Source organism: Apus apus, chromosome 22 (assembly GCF_020740795.1).
Source record: "Apus apus isolate bApuApu2 chromosome 22, bApuApu2.pri.cur, whole genome shotgun sequence".
Classification (NCBI taxonomy): domain Eukaryota; kingdom Metazoa; phylum Chordata; class Aves; order Apodiformes; family Apodidae; genus Apus; species Apus apus.
The window spans coordinates 588,560-606,208 of NC_067303.1; the positions used below are offsets into that span (position 1 = coordinate 588,560).

General features: G+C 50.6%; 1 protein-coding gene across 3 annotated transcripts in view; it reads right to left on the bottom strand.

Annotated features, from left to right (window-relative positions):
• Window positions 1-17,649, bottom strand: part of KIRREL3 (kirre like nephrin family adhesion molecule 3) — a 327,293-nt gene that overhangs the window by 46,982 nt on the left and 262,662 nt on the right. For all 3 annotated transcript variants that reach the window (XM_051638419.1, XM_051638418.1, XM_051638417.1), the window contains 2 exons: window positions 5,703-5,860; window positions 1,601-1,751 (listed from right to left, as the gene is read on the bottom strand). In XM_051638419.1, the coding sequence (XP_051494379.1) occupies window positions 1,601-1,751; window positions 5,703-5,860 (309 nt within the window). The remainder of the gene's footprint in view (window positions 1-1,600; window positions 1,752-5,702; window positions 5,861-17,649) is intronic.

The following is a 17,649-nucleotide window of genomic DNA, read 5'->3' on the forward strand; positions in this document are numbered from 1 at the left end:
CCCGTGCTCAGCGCAGTGTAGTAATGTCTCCAGCTCTGCCTTGTGTGTGTGGACACATGTGCACCTCCAGCTATTGTAACTGTTTGCTGGCTGTGAAATAACCCCTGCTATTATCTCATTTTATCTGCCTGGTCCTGTCAGGACATGCTACCCAGAGACCCAAGAGCCTGTTAATCTTATGGCAGCAAAAGCTGGAAGTCTTAAATGGTGAATTTTCTGCTGTGCTTGAGTTTGTTCAGCCAGTTTTAATTGGACTCTGGAAAGCAGCTGGCATGCTAATTTTGAACACCCTGCATTTTCAAATTGTTGGTAAATACAGCTGCAGGAATTGTGTGTGCAAATGAAGCCTGGCTGGAGGGCAGTAAGGATGAGCCCAAGAGCAACGGCTATGGCAGAGGAGGGAAGAGAAACACGACTTGTTGAGGAAGGAAGGTTTTGCTTTTCTACAGCAGAGGGTAAATGATCTGGCTCTTGACACACATCTGTCCCCATAAGATGGTGACTGACACTAGCTGCACTTCATAGGAGGGAGCCTTCACACCAATGAGGTGTCTCACTTGCTATCTCAGTGGAGAACAATACAAAAAACTTATAATTGAGCAGCTTGTAGGACTGGAAACGTGTGGGTTTGTACCAGAAATCTTAATGGGCCTTTTTCTACTACTGGTTGTGTCCAGATATGCTGCTTGCTCAGCCTAAACCACTTGGAATCTATCCCTGCTCCACAGACCTGGATCAGGGCACACCATCAGGCCATGTCCCACTAGTCACCCAGGACATGGCAACTCGTGCCGCCTTTTTTTGAAGGCCAGGTCAGATGGGGTTTGAAGAAACCTGGTCATAGTGGGAGGTGTCCCTATCCATGAAGGGGATTGGAACTGGATGATCTCTAAGGTCCCCTCCAACTCAAACCATTCTATGATTCTATGAAAAGTACAGACACAAGATACCAAAGCTGGCCAGCAGCCTGTCTCCTGGGTGTTTGTGTCCCTGGTGCCCCAGGGAGCTCAGGGGAGATGAGCTGGGGAAGGGTCTGGAGCACAAGTCTTATGAGGAGCAGCTGAGGGAGCTGGGGGTGTCCAGCCTGGAGAGGAGGCTGAGGGGAGACCTTCTGGCTCTGCAGCTGCCTGAGAGGAGGTTGGAGCCAGGGGAGGTTGTCTCCTCTTCCAAGTAACAAGCGATGGGACAAGAAGAAATGGCCTCAAGTTGTGCCCAGAGACGTTTCAATTGGATGTTAGGAACATTTCTTCCCTGAAAGTGTTGTCAGGCCCTGGCACAGGCTGCCCAGGGCAATGGTGGAGTCACCATCCCTGAAGGGATTTAAAAGCTGTGTGGATGTGGTGGACATGGTTTAGTGGTGGCCTTGGCAGTGCTGGGTTAGTGACTGGACTTGATGAGCTTGAAGGTCTTTTCAACCAAAATGGTTCTGTGATTCTGTGAGATCTCAGACTTCACCACAGTAATGTACCAGTAAATCCCAGTAAAGGGAAACCCCCAAGCCCCAGCATTCCACTCCTGACTGGGGTGAGACCCACACGGGCAGCCCGTGAGGAGGCTGGGATCCTGTACCCAGAGCCAGCTGGGCTGGCCTTGCACTCACGCTGGATGTCGATGGTGACGGAGGTCTCCTTCCCGCTGGGAATGGCCTTGTTGGTGGCATGGCAGACGATGCTCTCTCCGTTTTCAATGTCAGAGGGGGCAATGAAAAGGGTGCTCATGATGCTCTCCCTCTTGCCATCACGGAGAAGAGTCTGTGGGGGAGAAGGAAAGATGAGGAAAGGCAGTTTCCTGCAGGAGAGCAGCCGCAGCCCTGCTGGGCTCTGCAGACGTGGCTCAGCCCATGCTCCCACCCGCTGCTCTGCAGCACCAGCTCCTCTGGCTGGAACCTGCCCAGGAACCTCAGGGGAACTGCAGACACATCCCACTGCACTTCCTTGGGAATTGGGCACTTTAACTCCCATCTGCTTCCCTCCTGCTCCGCTGTGCCAAGGCCTGGGAATCACAGCTCCAGAGAGACACGTGTCACTCACTGTCCCTGGAATGAGGGAGCCAGGGCACAGATGGGACAACCAGCTTCTTGAACCTGCTGTCACCTTCTGTACCTCTGCCAGGGGACTGCAAAAAGCTGCCTGGGCCACTTTATGTAGCAGTGAGTGGTGACACTGGCTGCCATTCAGTGGTCCATGGGTAATCATCGTTGCTCTGGCTCACCTCATGGAGGCCATCACTGTGATGGACATCTGAGGATGCCTGAGATCCAAAACCTCAAGCCCAGTACAGCAGTGGTTAACCAGCTCTATCTGCTCAGCCTTGGCACCATTTTTATTCCCTGGTCTCATCAGATTTGATTCCAGCCATGGTGCCATGCCATGCCTTGACTGGTGAGCCTGGGAGCCCTGCCTTATCCAGCTCCTAATCCTCCTGCACATCCTTACAGACCATCCTCTCGTCACCCTGTAGCCCTGTAAACAAAACTGATGAACTTCTTGGGAGGCTCTCAAGATGTTGCATGGTTTTCAAGCTTTTAATAATTCTCTGGGCTTGCCTCTGACCTCTCTTTGGTTTATCAACATTCTCTGGGGACCAGAAATGCCAGGAACTGAGCTTTTCCCTGCTGTTGATAACAGTGATGGATGCCCACAGCTACACCCATAACTGTGTAATTTGGACCTGCCAGGCAGTTTTTCTCTCCAAGTCTGTATCCTTCAAGTTTCCTTCTCACAATGTAAGACAAGTGTTTTATTGAATTATAAACATATGGCAGCAAGACTAATGCTTTCCCCACGTGGCTTCATCATGACACAGCATTCATGCATCTAGATTTGTGCTTCCATCAGGCACAATGGAACATCAGGCACAGGAACCATGCTGAGAAATTGTCACCACCATCAGCCCAGAAGCTGGGGAGAAGCAGCACCAAGACCTATTAGCATGTGATCAACAGGGACTGAGTGCACCAACAGTCCTTGATTTCCCTGACAAACCTCATCTCAGGCTTCTGCCCACAGGCTCTTCACTCACAGGCACAGGAGCTGCATTTAAGCTCTGGTTTAGCTTAAGCCCTGCTTTAGGTGTGGTGATGTGGGTTGGACTTCCTGGCTTGACCTCAGAGCTGCCTCATCACTACGGAGATTCTGGAGATTGCTATGCTGTGGTTGACCCTTCTGTGACCACCAAACCTGCTCTGCTCCTCTTGGGCTGGTCCTGTGCCCTTGGCGGTGAGGATTCTGCCCTGTATTTGCTTTATTGTCCCCGTGTGCCCTTCCCTTGTGGAACAGCCCTGCTTTTGGAGCTGAGGATGCAGTGAACCCTAAACCTGTGCAGGACCTTCCTCCCCCAGTGCCCCTGAACTCTGGATCAGCCTCGACCCCCTGCAGGATCCTATAATATTCCCTGTGGCTCTAGGGACCCCCAAAATCAAACGCTCCCATTCCAAAATTTGCCATTGTCTTTTTTTTAAGGCTTGTTTTGGTTTTTTGGATGACAAGGTTCAGAAAGCCACAAAAATGCTCAAGTTGGGGTTTCCTGGGCGTGAGTGGGGAATACAGAACTTCAGGTGTGTCCTGGTTTGAGCCAGGATGAAGCCAATTTTCCTCTTACTGATTTTTTTTTTTTCCCCTTCAGGAAGCGTTCTTTTAACTAGCAGCAGAGTGTTCCAACTAGCACTGACAACAGTGCAATGTTTCTCTCACTGCTGGGGCTTCAAGGTCGCACCTTCACTCTGCCGGCTCAGACGCTACAGGGAGATCTCTGACCCCCCCGGAGGAGGCTGAGTGAGACAGACAGCAAAACTGGCCAGAGATCTTCCATTCCAGAGAGCTACGTGAGCTCAGGGGAAGCACAGGGATCACAGAAGACAACTTCCTTCCTGCTTCTTCTTCCCTTCTCCTCCACCCGTGGCCGGCGTCCGGGGAGGACTCCGTCCCTCCCTCCCCGTGGACCCCCAGGCTCCAGCTCTCCTGACCCTCATCACTCTCTGCTTTCTCCAGCAGTGCCGGGATTTTATGGGACTGTTCCCAGCTCAGGAGATGCTGTGGGAGTTGCTGGGGTGCGGGGAGGAGAGAGGCTTTTGCCAGTCTCTGAACATATTTGTATGTAATTGTATATCTTTCTTTTATCATTGATGTTGAATTAACGCTGTGTAGTTGAGTTTTCAATCCAGTCAAGTCTCTGTCTTTTCCTCTCTCTCCCTCCCTACCTGGGTGGGAGGGGAAGGGGGTCGAGAGCATTGCTGTTGGACCCAATTCAGTTGGTGACAAGGTGACGATGCCTGTGCTGGCTGACCTCCTGGCCCCAAACGCCCCCTCTCCCTGCTCGTTGCAGGGATGTGTTTGTGGAAGGGACTAATGGAAAACCACAGCAAAAGTCAGAGGAAACTGAGGTTCAGCATCAGAAACTGAGGTTTCTGAGTGGGGGGAAGGTGCTTTCTCCATGCAGAACAGGAGTCCCCTCCCAAACCATCCCTGACACCTGCTGAAAACACTATGGAAATTTCTGTCCTGCATGTCAGGTGGAGCTGCAGCTTGGAAAACTCTGCTTCGGAAGGTTTTTTTTAATTGGAATTATTACAAAGAAAAGTCAAGGAGGGGCGTTTTTTTCCCTCTCTACTGCCCACTACCTGGGCACCTGAAGGGGACAAGGCTTAAACACTGGCTCCCCAGGGCCAGGCCTGAGCAGTCTGAAGTGGAGAGGACGGCTTGGGGTGAAAGAAAGAAATTATAAACAACTGCACATCAACAGCCTGGCTTTTAATTAATTCCACTTGATCGCAGAGAGGGAGAGGGGACAACTTCCCCCTGCGCTCACACCCAGCAGCTACCAGGAGGCAGCTCAGCTTCTGCTGAGAGATCAGGGACAAGGAGGAGGCTGCCTGGGCTCCTCTGCTCTCCCAAGTCCACCAGGGTGTGGGTGGAACAAAGCTGGGTGGAGGCTTCAGAGGGGTAAAATATTGTGAAATGTTTATCAAAAGATCTGCTTGAGCTGGAGAGGGGAATGCCTTTGACTCCAGGCTTTGAAGTTTTCTTGCATTACAAATGGCTGCAAACTGACCCATTTTGTGTCTCACATCTTGTTCCTCAGAAATGTTCATTAGAAATGTCAAGTGTGACTGAATCTTTAGCACTTACCAGACATCAGGCATTTATAAACAGGAGGACGTGTGGGCACCCATTCTGAGTACAGTCTTGATTGCTCTTTGATGTTTTCCTTTATGACCCAATAAAAGCTTTCAATTTTAATTAGAAAATGCCAACAACCCTGACAATTTTTCATGGAAAATTGCAGCTGGAGGAGGGGACATATGTCAATGCAACCACCTTTCCATCCAGAGGGTCCGCTACAGCCAAGGCCAGGGTGGTGTGGTGCTGAGCACAACATTAACACCACACTCAGGTGGGATTTTTGGGGAAGAAGGGGGATTTTCAGGCAGCTCTAAGCTGTGAGGGCATAAAAAGCATCGAAGTTCAGAGCAGAACCTGTTTTGGTGAGTTTGTAGTTTCTCACTTGCATCCTTCTGTTTTCCTTCCAGCCTCTCCACCAGGATGGTTTTATGGGGTGATGTAGGGTGAGAGCCTCAGCTCTGCAGAGGTGAAGGCCCTGCTCGAGATGTTCTGGGACTGTGTGAAGAGCAGTTCCAGGTCTGGTACACCTTTCTGAAGCAAGGGAAGAGCACAGTGTGTGACTCCAGCCCCACCCTGCCTCACCTTGGAGTAGGTGGCTCCATTGATGACTTCCCCTTTCCGCAACCACATGATGGAAGCTGCTGGCTTGGCATTGTCTGCATGGCAGGTCAGGTTGAGGGGGTCTCCTGCTCTCAGGCTGATGATGGGACCCCCCATGATGACAGGATCATCTGGAGGAACTGAAAGGAAACCAGCACAGAGATACTGTCATTTGTTACTGTCAAACCAACCTTCCTGGAGTTAACTGTGGGGTCTGGGCTGCCTGGCCTGGGCTCTGACCATAACTGACTGCTGCTGGGCACAGAATGAGGAGCTTTGGTCCAACCCCTGCTCCTCTGACTGCAATCTGGAAGGTAGGTGAGGGTGAGAAGAAGGGCAGGGGAGCTGCACTGTTACTTATTGCACTGGGGGGAACAGCTTATTATGGGCACCTGGAGCACAGTTTCCAGATGGCTGCCTTTGGAGAGGCCTCCCTTGCCAGCCCTCTGTCACAGAGGGGTGGAGGAACCCCCCAGCACTCCCTGCTCTGCTCTGATTCCCCTGGGGCTCTCACCCACCACCCATGCTGCTCTCACCACACCAAAGGATGCAAAACATCTCGTGTTTGGCCAGATTCCCTCTCCCCATGGTGAAGCTTTCAATGTCTCCCTCTGTGGAATCAGATTTTGCCAGGGGTGTCAAGGAGACATTTAAGATCTCAACCTGCCTTTGAAATCTCCTCAGCCTGACATGCTGTGTGAGGCTGTATCTTCATTACAGGAGGTGGCTTTGCTGGTATCATGCAGCCCCTGGGCATCTTTGTTTCTTGTGCTGGAAGCACTTCATGCTTCAAGGACAGAGGGAAGCAGGGAAGCAGGAGATGAGGAGCACCTGACTGTGGTCTCCTCTTTTGTGACTGGCATATCTAACCACCTCAGTATGGTAAGAGATAGGAAATTCAGCTGGAGAGAGGGGCTGTCCTTTCATCCTGCAGAGAGGACCTCTCATCCCTGGTTTCCTGCTTGGGTCTGCTCTAGCCAAGACCTGCTCTGAAGATGCAGAGATCTGTACAGCTGTCAGTCTAGGGCTTCTCAACAAGATCCTTTGGGCAACCAGGTCTTGCTACAGAGAGACATGTAGCCCAGCCACCTCCTGGCCTATTTCAGGAGCTCTTGGGGTCCACACATCATTGGGAAACCACCTGAAATATGGAGATGGTGCAAAGCCATCCTTCTTGCCCAAGCAGAAGAGCTCCTGCTACCAAAGTGTGCAGAACGGAATTGCTGCTCCACACCCAGCTCAGGAGGAGGTTCCAGAAGTCTCCTACCTGTCAGCATCCTTACCCTGCTGATTTCCCACCAAAGTGGAGCTGCTTTTGTTAAAATCAGGGCTGTTTCCCCCTCCCCAAGTGAGCACCAGCCTGAACCATGCAAAGTGTCAAAAATGGGCTCTGAAATCCCCAAGTAAATCTCTCCTTCTGCTCTTGAGCTGCTCCAGCATTTGAGCTGGCCAAGGAATATTTAACACCTCCTTGCTGGCTCCCCTGGTTCTGGACTTGATTCAGGAGATGGGGAAGGGATTATGTTTGCTGACAATTCCAAGTGGCTGCCCGCATCGGCGCAGGATTAGCAGGCAAGGCAGATCTGCTGGTTGCACACAAGGCTGGTCACATCCACATCTGCCAAACCCTGTGAGTAATGGGATATTGCAGCTCAGTGGGTGGAACCCAGGGGCTGGGGAGGCAAAAAAAGCTTTTCTACGTGGATCCAAAATGTACTTTTTTTTCTTTTTCAGGCGACAAGAGCGAAAAAATTGTGAAAAATCTGTGGTTTGGGTTAGTTGAAATGCAGCAGCCCCTGAAATGTGAAAATGTAGAAAATTCTGCTTCATTTGGATGTTACTTAACTATTAAGGAAGTATTCAGTTTCACTTTTTTTAAAAAAAAACAACACCCTTTCATTGGATGAGTTTATACTGTTTAAAAAAAACAATACGCTTTTCAATAGTTTTTTTCCCCCCTCACTGAAGCTCTTAATTGAATTTGACCTCAGCTTGTAAACTATTGGAAATTCATCTCATTGAGCAGGGAAAAAAAACCAACCTACGAGCCCTTCTCTGAAGAGCACTTTGGAATTAAATGAAGGGACTTCTACAGTGGGTTGTTTAATATTCCTGACTGCTGTCCTGTCCCACTGGCTGGCATCTGAAGGCTTTTGGTTTTTTGCAGTCACTGGTTTAACATCACCCCCTCAAAGCAGTCCAGACTGGCCCTTAACTGTCCATGAAACCTGAGGGAAGTGGGACAACCTCATGCATGGAATCACTTGTCTTCCCTGTGCCAGGAAAACCTTGTCTTCTAACCTCCTATTTTGCTCCTCTGTTGGATTAGCAGCAAGACTTGGGGAGCTGCTTAAGGAGATGAGAAGAAGAGGAGGAAACAGAACGGGTCCTGATTGTGTCTGCCCAAGTAAGTGGTTACCAGCTCTCAAATGCTCCAGTAGCCATGAATTATTGATGGTCTACAGGCTCACTAGCCAGGGGATCTGGCTGGGGAGGAGAGGGTCTGATGAGTAGGGATCAGTGATGTCCCTCAATGGCTTTAACTTCAGCAAAATGAAGGTAGACATATTCCTTCCTCAAACTCCAGCCTGGGAAAGGAGGAGGAGGAAGAGAAGACTGAAAGATAAAAGGAGAAGAAGAAAGAAGGGGAGAAAAGAAGCCGGTAGCATAGAGCCATGATCCATTATTCATACACTGTGCTCCCCAGGTTGGTTGTTATTATTATAAGGCACCACTACAGAATCCGGCCTCCTAATTTTTAATCAAGTAGTTCTAGAAGCACCAGCTTTTCTGATTAACTTGGGGATATAAATAGGGGTTGTGGTGAGGGGGGGATTTCTCCTGACAGCAAAGAAGATGGAGTTAACCTTTACATGCCTGGCGAGTTTAAAAATAAAGAGAAGAGCCATGATGGTTCAACCCCACCAGAGTAGGAACAAGCAGAGAGCTGGATGAGGTGCAGCTGCTTATGAGGTGGGAGCCCAGAGAGATCATCCCCAAATGGACAGGACCTCTGCTAGAGAACTGTTCTTCACTGCAAAACTTTCCAAAGAAACCAGGAGAAGCTTCTTCCCACCAAACTCCTGATTTTCTGTCAAAACACAGAGCTTGCTGAATATTTTTAAACTAGCCTTAGACAGGCATTAATCTGATCTCCAGAGCTGCTTGGATGAGTAAGGACAAACTTGGCAAACTGCAGATGAGCCAGCAGTGTGCCCTGGCACCAGGAGGGCCACCTCTGTCCTGGGCACATCGAGCAGAGCGTTGCCAGCCGGTCGAGGAGGTGATTGTCTCGCTCTGCTCTGGTGCAGCCTCACCTGGAGCACTGCCTGCAGGTTTGGGCACCATTATATCAAAAGGACATCAAGCTATTGGAGAGTGTCCAGAGGAGAGCCACAAGGATGGGGAAGGGTCTGGATGGGACGACTTATGAGGAGCAGCTGAGGTCACTGGGATTGTTCAGCCTGGAGAAGAGGAGGCTGAGGGGTGAGCTCATTGCAATCTGTGGTTCCTCAGGAGGGGAAGAGATGGGGCAGGTCCTGATCTCTTCACTGCTGTGACCAGTGACAGGAGTGGGGGAAATGGCAGGAAGCCGAATCAGGGGAGGTTTAGGTTGGATATCAGGAAAAGGTTTTTCACCCGGAGCAGAGGGTGGTTGAGCACTGGAACAGGCTCCCCAGGGCAGCGGTCACAGCACCAAGCCTGCCTCGGTTCAAGAAGCCTTCGGATGATGCTCTGAGGCACACGGCGTGATTCTTGGGGTGCCCTACACAAGGGCAGGAGTTAGACTCAATGATCCTGATGGGTCCCTTCCAACTCAGCATATTCTATGACTATGACAGCTTGGGGTCTCTGCTCCTTGCCCTTTGGAGTGCTTTGGAAAAAGTCCCTTTTCCAGCATAAAAAAATCTCAAGAAACCAGTGTTGCTCTTGGGCTGTGCATCCAGCAACTGCCTCTATTAGCTGGCTAGTTAGAGGTTTCCTGCACCCAGCCTCTCCTGCACAACTTAACAAGATGATTAATCACTGGGACCACACAGAATTATTCAGTGCTGAGTGCTGAACTGACACCCCAGGCTAAGGCTGCAGCTCTGGCTAAGAAATACGAGATGTTTCCAAATGCTGCCAGCAGCTGGGAAGGGTTGTGGGGAACAGACAGAGCCTCAATTATTAGCCATGTTTATTGAGATAACTTCAGGCAAAAGTCAGCTCCTGGAAGTGGAAAAAGCAAAAAACCCTCCAGCCACCACAACTTCTTCCTAATTAAGGCTGAATTTGCTGTTGTGGCTGGTTCCTCCTTTCTGCTGGGTTGGTGCAACAAACCTTCTCTGCTTGGGACAGCATGATGAGATTCAACCCCAAATGCTCAGTGGTGGGGAAGGGCCTCCCAGTGCTGGGCTGGAGAGGTGGATACTGAGCAGCCCCTGAAGACTGCTACAAGCCTTGTAGCTGCCAGTGATGCTCAGCTGATGTGAGACTGCTTAAGTGTCCCCTGGAGAGATGAGATCCTCTGGGTGAGGAAGTGCTGATGATCATCCTCCCTGTGAGGCTTGTGGCACTCAAGGCTTTGGGCTCATAGCAAAGCAAATAACTGTGGCCAGAAGATGCTCTTGGTGATCACAATGTGCTACAAATCATTGGAAGGGGTTTTCTAGCCCCCATGCTGAGAGCTGAAGTATAGCCCAAAAGCATCCCCAGCCCTCCACGGCTGTTTGCTAACACTGTTTGGTGCGATTCCTGCCTTCCAGAAGAACAGGAGATTTCATAGTGGGGGTCTGCTACAGGCCACCAGGCAAGGATGACCAAGTGGATGAGGCCCTCTATTGACAGCTGGGGAGGGACTTTTGACAAGGTCTTGTAATAAGAGGATAAGGGGTAATGGATTAAAACTGGAAGAGGAGAGATATAGACTAGACATTAAGAAGAAATTCTTCCCTGTGAGGGTGGTGAGACCCTGGGCCAGGTTGCCCAGGGAAGCTGTGGCTGCCCCATCCCTGGCAGTGTTGAAGGGCAGGTTGGATGGGGCTTGGAGCAGCCTGGGCTGGTGGGAGTTGTCCCTGCCCATGCAGGGGGTTGGATCTGGATGATCTTTAAGGTTCTTTCCAACTCAAATCATTCTAAGATTCCATGCTTCTATGAACACGAGTCCCTATGGAGATGATGAAGCCAAGCTGAACAAAGGTGTGTTTGCTCCTGTATCTTGTGCCTACAGCAAGGAAAGCATGGGGAGCCCCAGGGAGCCAGTCTGCAGGGATTCAGCCAGCTCAGCTGACCCTCTCCTGCAGCAGGAGAGGGAAGATCTGGAAGCTTTGCTCTGGTGAGGTCAAGAGTTTGTGTATTCAGAGGCTGCATCACAACCTTGTCAGGGGCTTGTTTGCCTCTTGTAGACAAGTCGAGCTTATGAGGGCATCATAGCACACTTGCCCTGATCTGTCTACAGCTGCTGCCTGGCAGTTTCTGCAAGACAATCCCTGCAAAGAGTGTTTTCCTTTGCAGATCCCATCTCTGCTCCACACTGGGGCACTTTGAGCCCGGGTTTGTTGGCTGGAAAGATGCTTGAAAATGAAGCAGGATTCAACTCGCCACCTCTGTGGTCTCCTCACCTTCCTGGGAAGACCCAGAAAGCAGCAGGCACTCACCCTCTGCAAGTGGTTACCATGGCAAGGCTGGCAGGGTGTGAATTTGATAATCAGCATGGTGTTAATGATGAGTTAATTAGTTGCTGTATCATTTCTGCTCCACTCGGGACTGCCTTCCTCAATCTGCTTTCCCCACCAGCCTTGGGGGTGTTTTGCAGTGGCCAGTGGTGTTGGATGCTCTTGAGATCTTGGAGGGTTTTGGCTACACATGGATGTTGAACTCTGGGACAGGGATGGAGAAAGGCTGTGGAGCCCATCAAAGGCAAAGAGCAGCTTTCCCACAAGGTGAAAGCAGAAGATTGGCTTGTTTAATTGAGCAAAATGAGAGCTGGGAGACTGGCTGATTGCAGTGAAAGAAGCAGGAGATGGTTGGGAGAAAACCTGGGAAAAAGCAGGAGAAGTTGGATACTGGAGAATCAGAGAATATTGGGAGTTGGAAGGGACCTCTGAGGATCATAGAGTCCAACCCCCTGCCAGAGCAGGACCAAAACTAGGGCAGGTCACTCAGAAAGGCATCCAGACAGGTCTGGAAAGTCTCCAGAGAAGCAGACTCCACCACCTCTCTGGGCAGCCTGTCCCAGGGCTCTGTAACTTCACAGGAAAGAAGTTCTTCCTCATGTTGAGGTGGAACTTCCTGGGCTCCAGTTTGAATCCATTGCCCCTCGTCCTGTCACAGGGCACAGGTGATGGGAGGTTCTCTGTTCCTTCAAGTGTTTAAAAGCATCTATTCACAGCTAGGAAGGATATAAACAGGCTCTTAGGCTTTGTCCAACACTTTGAAGGCTGAGCTTTCACTCTCTGGGTGATGTCACGGGTGTTTTTTTTCAGGGCAAACAAGATGGGAGACTTACAGAGAATCTTGGGGGAGTCTGGAGGAAATCTACTTCTGGGCTGGGTTTGCATCTTGCCTTCAGCCATCTCGACCATTCCACCTCTCCCTGATGCAGTCAAGACTGAAATCCCTTTGCAGATTTTGGCAGGTAAGGAAAAGGGGACAAGACAGAGCAAGGGAGGCTGAGTTTGCAAATGGGGTCAGTTGCAGGGCTGAGAGTCCCAACTCCAACTCCTCACATTCCCCCCTCCGAGCACCAGATTTTCCTTTGCCTCCTCCATCTGAAACCTGAAGACTATTTCTGTCTGCTTAGCAGGATGAGGCTCAGCTCTTCTGTGAGGAAGACAATCAGGCCTGGCAGGGTCACCCCTGAAGGGTGGCAATGGGATCGTGTGGCCTGTGCCAGACAAATCTCTTGCTGTTCTCACTGAGCCTGAACAGCCTGAAAACTGCTGGGCAGCCCTGGGTGCCCTTGGAAAGGGGCCAAGGGAAGGAGGAGAGGAAAGGGATGCACAACAGCACAGCCCAGGGAAAACATCCTAAAAAATAAATCAAAAGAAGTAGAGGGAGAAAAATAGCTATGAAAGTTGAAATAGTGCATCCCTTCCAGAGTCCTGTTCGTCTGGTGGCACTTCAGTGTGTGTGGAAGGGCGGGTGGCCAGTGACACTACCCCCTCCATCCCAAGGGGACACAGCGATGGGGAGGGTGACAGCTCAGCACACAAAGCACCCCACGTCCCTTCTCCCCTTCTGTCTGTCTCCCCAGTTGAGCACAACACCTGGAGCCTCCTCACATTAAGAAGCTCTGGGAAACCAACTGCTGATCTCTCCTAAAACCTTTTTCCCCTAACGATTTCTCAACCAGCCACCAAAGGTCCCAGCACTGTAATATTCTTTGTAAAGCTGAGGAGAGGTTTGGTCTCAGAGTTTTTCCTAAAGAATGTTTTAAATATTTGATTTTTGTGTTGGGTTGGAATTAACCAAATCTCAAGCTTTTTAAATCCTTTGTGAGACTGGGCTCTGGGCAGCACCCATTTCTGGTGAAAACATGAGCAGATCTGACACAGGATAAGTGAGCATTTCTATTCTACAAATGTCTTTCATACGAGGGGAAAAAAGAAGTTTTGGCAAACCCCTCCAAGCTTTAATAAGCAGCCAGATGCTGTGCACGCAGGCAGGCAGGTAGCTGGCCAGCTATTGATTGTTCACTTGAAATATTCTCTCTGCAGAGTAAGAAATTTGAAATTTACTCTTCCAGTTGAAAGGGTAATACAAGCCCAGCATTTCATTCTCCCAGTCAAGTTGGTGTTTGGATGGGTAATGTCAACAGCTACTGTTGAGCTCTAATGTGGGTCCCAAAGTCTTTGGAGGGAGATGCTTTGCTTGTGTCTAGGATGAGTCCCCCTGGCTCTCCTCAAACTGAAGGGTATTGATGATGATTAAGGATTGAGGAGGATGCGTGACCCGTGGCCAGTGTGAGTAATGGCTCCAATTCTGCCCGTCAGGAGAGGGAGGAAGGTCAGGGGAAAGCTTTGGAGCAATGGGGTAGGAAGAGAGGAAAAATTATCTTCCCCACTGGCCTTGTTACTGCTGTAATAATCACATTCATAAATGTGATCCACTGCTGCACACCCACCCCAGCACAGGGAACTGTATATCTCAAAGGGGGGAAACTGAGGCACAGGAAAACAGAAGTCTTCCTGAATCCCAGGCTTTCCTAGCTGGATCAGGGCACCAGGGAAGAGCCAAACTGCAGAGAAGTCCAGGGACATCCCTCTTCACTGCAGCCACAAACCACCTCAGATACCCTCCCACAAGTAGAAAATCAAAGGGCTAAAGCAAAAGGAGCTGGTGGGACCAGAGGCACAGCCTGTCTCCTGTCTCCCCTCAGTTGTAGGACATGCCTGAATCTTCTCCTGGAAGGGGGGGACGGGCAGGAAGATCATTATCTTCCTGACATAGGCCAGCACCCCCAGCACACGGCTCCTCTGGAGCAAACCCCACGAGCTGTCCCCTTCCTTCAGCCAGATGCTGCTGGTGGGAGCAGCTCTTGGATCTCATCTTCTCCAGGATGGGTTGGTTGAAGTCCTGCCTGCTCAGGTGAGGTCCAAAGGGCTGAGCCTCACCCGAGCTGTGGTGCCAGCTCTGCCCCTGGGGGTACTCACTTATTACCCAGAGCCTGTCTGCTCTGCAGAGCACGGGGTCTCTGCTGGGGTGGCAGCAAACCTGTGGCACTCGAGCAATTTGGAAACCAACACCCCTGGTGCCACGATCCTGGGGTACTCGCTGACATTTGTCCCCAGCACTCGGGTGCTGTTGGTCCTGGAGAAACCAGGAGGTACCATGAAAGTTCTGGGATGCAGAGTGTAGCTGGAAGGACAGGGGATTGGGACTTGATCATTAAGAGAAGGGACTGATTATCTGGATCCATCCCTTGACCTCCACTGGCCAACAGCTCTTCTGCTATTAGTGCCAGGTCTGAACTAGCCTAATGGCAACTGCTGAGCTCCTACAGGAACAGGAGAGCCAGCATGGCACAGTCCTGAATTTCCTTCAGGGGGACTTTGCTTGGAGCTCAGAGGAACAGCAAAGCAAGGAACATGTAAGACAAAGAGGGGAAAGGGGAAGGATTCACCCTGGTGCCAAGAGCAGGGAGTTCATTACCTTCCACAACTCAGCACTAGGAAAAAAATCCTGATCTCAACCTGCATCCATGGAAGATGCTGGGTGGGAGATGCCCTGGGGATGGGCACAGTCTTTCTCTGCTCCCTGCAGGGTGAGGATACCAAGGGGTGGTTTGTTTTTCCATCCTGTCTGCATCTCCAGCCTTAGTCCTTTGGGCTCCCACCTGGTTTTCCTGGGTAAAAAAATACGAAGTGTTTGTGTTTCCAGATCAGTAGCTCATTGTCACCACCATGGCCCACCACGGTGGTGACGCAGTGGCTGGGGCCCAGAGGCTCCCTGCCCTCCCCTCTCTGGGTGGCACTTCTCAGCCTTGTCCTGCTGGATTTGCAGGACCTGGTTTCCACTGGCCTGGGATGAGGGAGCTTGGTCATTTGGTTGAGAAACCAGATGTGCCCTGTTGTGCCTGGGCTGCAATTTGAAGAGGTGTTTTTAATTCTACATTGGTTCTGGGAGAATTGATTTTAATAATTCTTCTAAAAGGTGGAAGGATGCTTTTTCTTTTTGCTTTTTTCTCCTTTTTTTCCTCAAAGGCCACAGCTTTATCCCCTGCTCCCCTTTAAACCATGCCCACCCTCCCAAAGCAGCTGACTGTTTTTCTCAGCTCCAGCCCAGGGCTGGAGAAGGAGGCAGAAAGTCTGGATGTGGGAGTTGTCCCCAAGAAAGCTGGAAACAGGAATGGGGTGAGAAAAGACAAGACCTTAGACTGGTAGAAATTCCCCTGGCACTGCCTGTGCCTGAGACTTGAGCTGTTACTGCTTGGTGGATGCATGATACTGGTCCAGTTGATCTCTGTGCACACATTGGGTTGGACCTGGCAGCTGCTGGGAGAGCTCCAGTCTCACCTTGGCAGCAATAACAAGAAGATCTCAACTCAACCATCTGCACTTGGGCACAGGTACTTGCTCTGACCACTGGGCACCTGACTTCAGGACAGGCTGGAGGGATGGAGAAGCTTCCAGGACCTTAAAGCATGGCTGGCTGTGATGGAGACAGGCTAATGTAGGCTCAGGTGAGGATGGATGGATGCAAGGTGTTGCCTACAGCTCATCTCCACACTGTGGCTGTTGGAAATGAAGTATAGCCATGTCTGATCCATCCTTTTCCAGCACCTATCACTCTGGGGCAGGGCAATGCTCCTGTTCGCAGGTCAGCAGCTGGAAGTCTTTAGAGGTCACTCCTTCCTAGGTGGGAATGGGCTGCACATGGCATTGAGCAATGCTCCTTCCAGCTTCTCTCAGAGGAGATAGATTCCCACTCAGATCTCTGGTTGTGCTGCTGCAGAGGAACCCAGGGTTGGGAGACCCACCGGGGAGGTGGAGATAGGGTCCTTAGCAGTTGCCTTGTGGTAGCACTGAGACAAGGATGGTGCATGCAGGGTTAGCTGGGAGTGGAGAGCTTTGATCTGTGTCCCAGCCCAACCCTCTTGGGTGTAGACACCATCAGAAATAATAAATTAAGGCCTTAGAAAATAATAATAGATAATAGAAAGGGCTTTTTCAAATACATAGCCGACAAAACTAACACTAGAGGCAATATAGGCCCACTGCTGAATGAGGTGGGTGCCCTGGTGACAGAGGATTTAAAGAAGGCAGAGGTGCTGATGCCTTCTTTGCCTCTGTCTTTACTCCTGCAGGCGTTCCCCATGAGCCCCAGTTTCATATAGCCCCAGAAGAAGTCAAGATAAAGGAGGAGTTTGCCCAGGTAGATGAGGATTGGGTTAGGGATCAGTTGAGTAATCTGGACATCCATAAATCGATGGGTCCGGATGGAATGCACCCAAGGGTGCTGAGGGAGCTGGCGGAGGTCATTGCTAGTCCACTCTCCATCAACTTCAGTAAGTCATGGGTAACAGGAGAGGTGCCTGAGGACTGAAGAATAGCAAATGTCACTCCAGTCTACAAGAAGGGCAAGAAGGAGGACCCGGGTAACTATAGACCGGTCAGCCTCACCTCCATCCCTGGAAAGGTGATGGAACAACTTGTTCTTGGCACTATCTCTAGGCATATCAAGGACATGGGGGTCATCAAGAGCAGTCAACATGGTTTTACCAAGGGTAAGTCATGTTTGACTAACCTCATAGCCTTCTATGAGGAAATTACTAGGTGGATAGATGATGGTAGAGTGGTGGATGTGGTCTATCTTGATTTCAGTAAAGCATTTGACACCGTCTCCCACAGTATCCTTGTAGATAAGTTGATCAAGTATGGGTTTGGTGATCAGGTAGTGAGGTGCATCAAGAACTGGTTGAAAGGAAGAAATCAGAGAGTTGTAGTCAATGGGGCAGAATCTAGTTGGAGGCCTGTGACTAGTGGAGTCCCTCAGGGGTCGGTACTGGGACCAGTGTTGTTCAACATCTTCATCAACGACCTGGATGAGGGTATAGAATGTACCCTCAGCAAGTTTGCTGTTGACACTAAGCTGGGAGGAGTGGCTGACACACCAGAAGGCTGTGCTGCCATTCAGAGAGACCTAGACAGGCTGGAGAGTTGGGCAGGGAGAAACTTGATGAAGTTCAACAAGGGCAAGTGTAGAGTTCTGCATTTGGCAAAGAAAAAATTAACGTACCAGTACTGGCTGGGGGCTGAGCTGCTGGAGAGCAGTGTAGGAGAAAGGGACCTGGGGGTCCTGCTAGACAGGAGGATGACCATGAGCCAGCAATGTGCCCTTGTGGCTAAGAAGGCCAATGGCATCCTGGGGTGCATTAGAAAGGGTGTGGTTAGTAGGTCAAGAGAGGTTCTCCTCCCCCTCTATTCTGCATTGGTGAGGCCGCATC